This window comes from Ostrea edulis, chromosome 3 (genome assembly GCF_947568905.1).
Source record: "Ostrea edulis chromosome 3, xbOstEdul1.1, whole genome shotgun sequence".
Taxonomy (NCBI): Eukaryota; Metazoa; Mollusca; class Bivalvia; order Ostreida; family Ostreidae; genus Ostrea; species Ostrea edulis.
In genome coordinates, this window is record NC_079166.1 from 68,563,600 (window position 1) to 68,565,794 (window position 2,195).

At 39.0% G+C, this 2,195-nt stretch overlaps 1 protein-coding gene across 1 annotated transcript; it reads left to right on the forward strand.

Annotated features, from left to right (window-relative positions):
- Positions 1 to 305: 305 nt before the first annotated feature.
- Positions 306 to 1,701, forward strand: LOC125674001 (uncharacterized). Its single transcript, XM_048910979.2, has one exon. The coding sequence runs from the start codon at positions 367 to 369 to the stop codon at positions 1,363 to 1,365; it is 999 nt and encodes a 332-aa protein (XP_048766936.2). The 5' UTR covers positions 306 to 366; the 3' UTR covers positions 1,366 to 1,701.
- The last annotated feature ends 494 nt before the right edge of the window (positions 1,702 to 2,195 follow it).

Sequence of the window (2,195 nt, forward strand, 5' to 3'; positions counted from 1 at the left end):
TTAATCGATGCATTAACATATAACTGGCCAATGATGTTCCGAACACGCCAAAGGATGCGCTGTCTCATATTGTGTGCAATTATAATTTTATTTTTAATGACAACGAATTTCTGTGGCATCACACTTCAATCTTACAAAGAATTCAGCGGAGTCAACTTGAACTCGTACAAAATAGAAAATAAAGGCACGGGTGATTTTGTTGAACAAAGTCGCAGAACCAGGCAGCTTTGGGATGAATACGAAGACCACGCGTCGATGTACAGCGATACAACACACGGAAATCAAGGATTAAACGAACTGCATAAAGGCAGATTTATAGAGAAGAAAATTGTAATAGGTGAAACACTTAAAGGAACGCACTCTAGTATGAACTGGGTGGATCGAATGAGCCATTTGTTCGAAAATGCCCCAAATGAAGATCGGGAAAAGTACCCATTTGTAAGACAGAACACCAGCGACGCTGTATGTAGTGACTTCTATCCCTCTTTCAAAGACAACTTGTACAAGGTAATGAACTACACTTTCGATGTAGATGAAAAATATTTGAAACTGCTGAAGTTAGATGCCGCTGGAATAAAAAATCTGACGGAAAACGATTCAAACTCATCTTATCCCGTCATCGCTACCGCCGCATCATCAAACCACTACCACGAGATTCAAGGCTTAATCCGGGATTATCACAGAAACCTCTTGCCAATCTACCCGGGCATGAAATTAATCTTTTATGATTTGGGAATGACTATCCAGCAAATAATACAAATGAATAAACATTGCAAGTGCGAAATTCGACGATTCCCTTTCTATATTTTCCCGCGTCATATTCGAATCATCAAGGGGTATGGGTGGAAACCGCTGATCATACAGTTGCTGTTACTTGAATTCGACTTCGTCATGTGGGCAGATGCGTCTGTGAGATTTAATGGAAATCCCCTAGATAAACTTTTTAAAGGTGCAAACGAAATAGGAGTGCAGGCCGTTCCGGGTTGGGGCTCAATTGCAGTTCGCACAAATGCGCGCACCTTCACAGCCCTTGGGGAACAAGCCTGCTTATTCGATTACCCGGAATTTGAAGCCACGTGGATGGCATTCAAACGGTCTGAATTTACTCTTACCGCTGTCATGAGGCCCTGGATATTGTGTGCTTTGCAGTATGGATGTATGGATTTCAAGAAGTCTAAAATTCATCTTAGATGCCCCCTTGGCCGGGAGCAGAAATTTGGATCTTGTCATAGGTTTGATCAATCTGTGATAGGCATATTACTTACCAGACTATTTAATTATAAATCACATCTCTGTCAATTCATCGTGAACGGTATCGGGGATATCAAAAGAGATGAATATGTTGTATATTTTCCAGAATCTTGATAATGTTTTTCTTTTACCTGTATGTTAAAATCACCTTTATATTGCACAGGGTGCACAATCGAACTTGTAAAGGATAATTCTCAAAGGATGATTCCTAAAGAATAATTCCCAAACGATAATTCGTGGTCTGTTCATAAAACGGCATTATGTCCTCGTAAGAATAATTATGCTGCAGGATTAAAATCATTACAGTAAGCAGTGGATAGAACTATATTGCCGATGTTCAAATCAACTACAAGTTGAAATACCACCATAATTGGTAACTTTCAAAAGTTATGTACCCTTTTTGAAGGCATATAAATTGGGTTTAAATTCATCAGATCTCAGAGAGAGAGAGAGAGAGAGAGAGAGAGAGAGAGAGAGAGAGAGAGAGAGAGATCACAAAGAAATCTAAGAGATATCAGATATATCTTTGATGTATATCTTTACATAAATTGTAACAATATTTGATATTTTTAACATGATTTTTACATTAAATATATATTTGTTAGAATGGATAAAAAGTACACAGGAGGAATATTATAACCTCGTATCTTAGAAAACGGTTGGCTGGTTGTACATGTGTATAGTGTTTAACGTCCCTCTCGAGACTTTTTCATTCATATGGAGACGTCACGATTGCCGGTGATGGGCAGGGAGGGATCATTAACGTGCCACATACACATGTTGTGACAGGTTTTTGCGGTGTCATCCAAAAGACTATTCTAATAATTAGTCGCCTCTTATGACAAGCAAAGGATACTGAGGACCTATTCTAACCCGGTGTCATCTTCACAAGTCAAGGGTTATTGATTCGTTACCTCGTACAAACCCTTGACATCAGTCGCTAT

What these genes read in the sequence shown, in the direction of transcription:
- LOC125674001 (XM_048910979.2), top strand. Translation starts at nt 367, where the DNA reads ATGAACTGGGTGGATCGAATGAGCCATTTGTTCGAAAATGCCCCAAAT.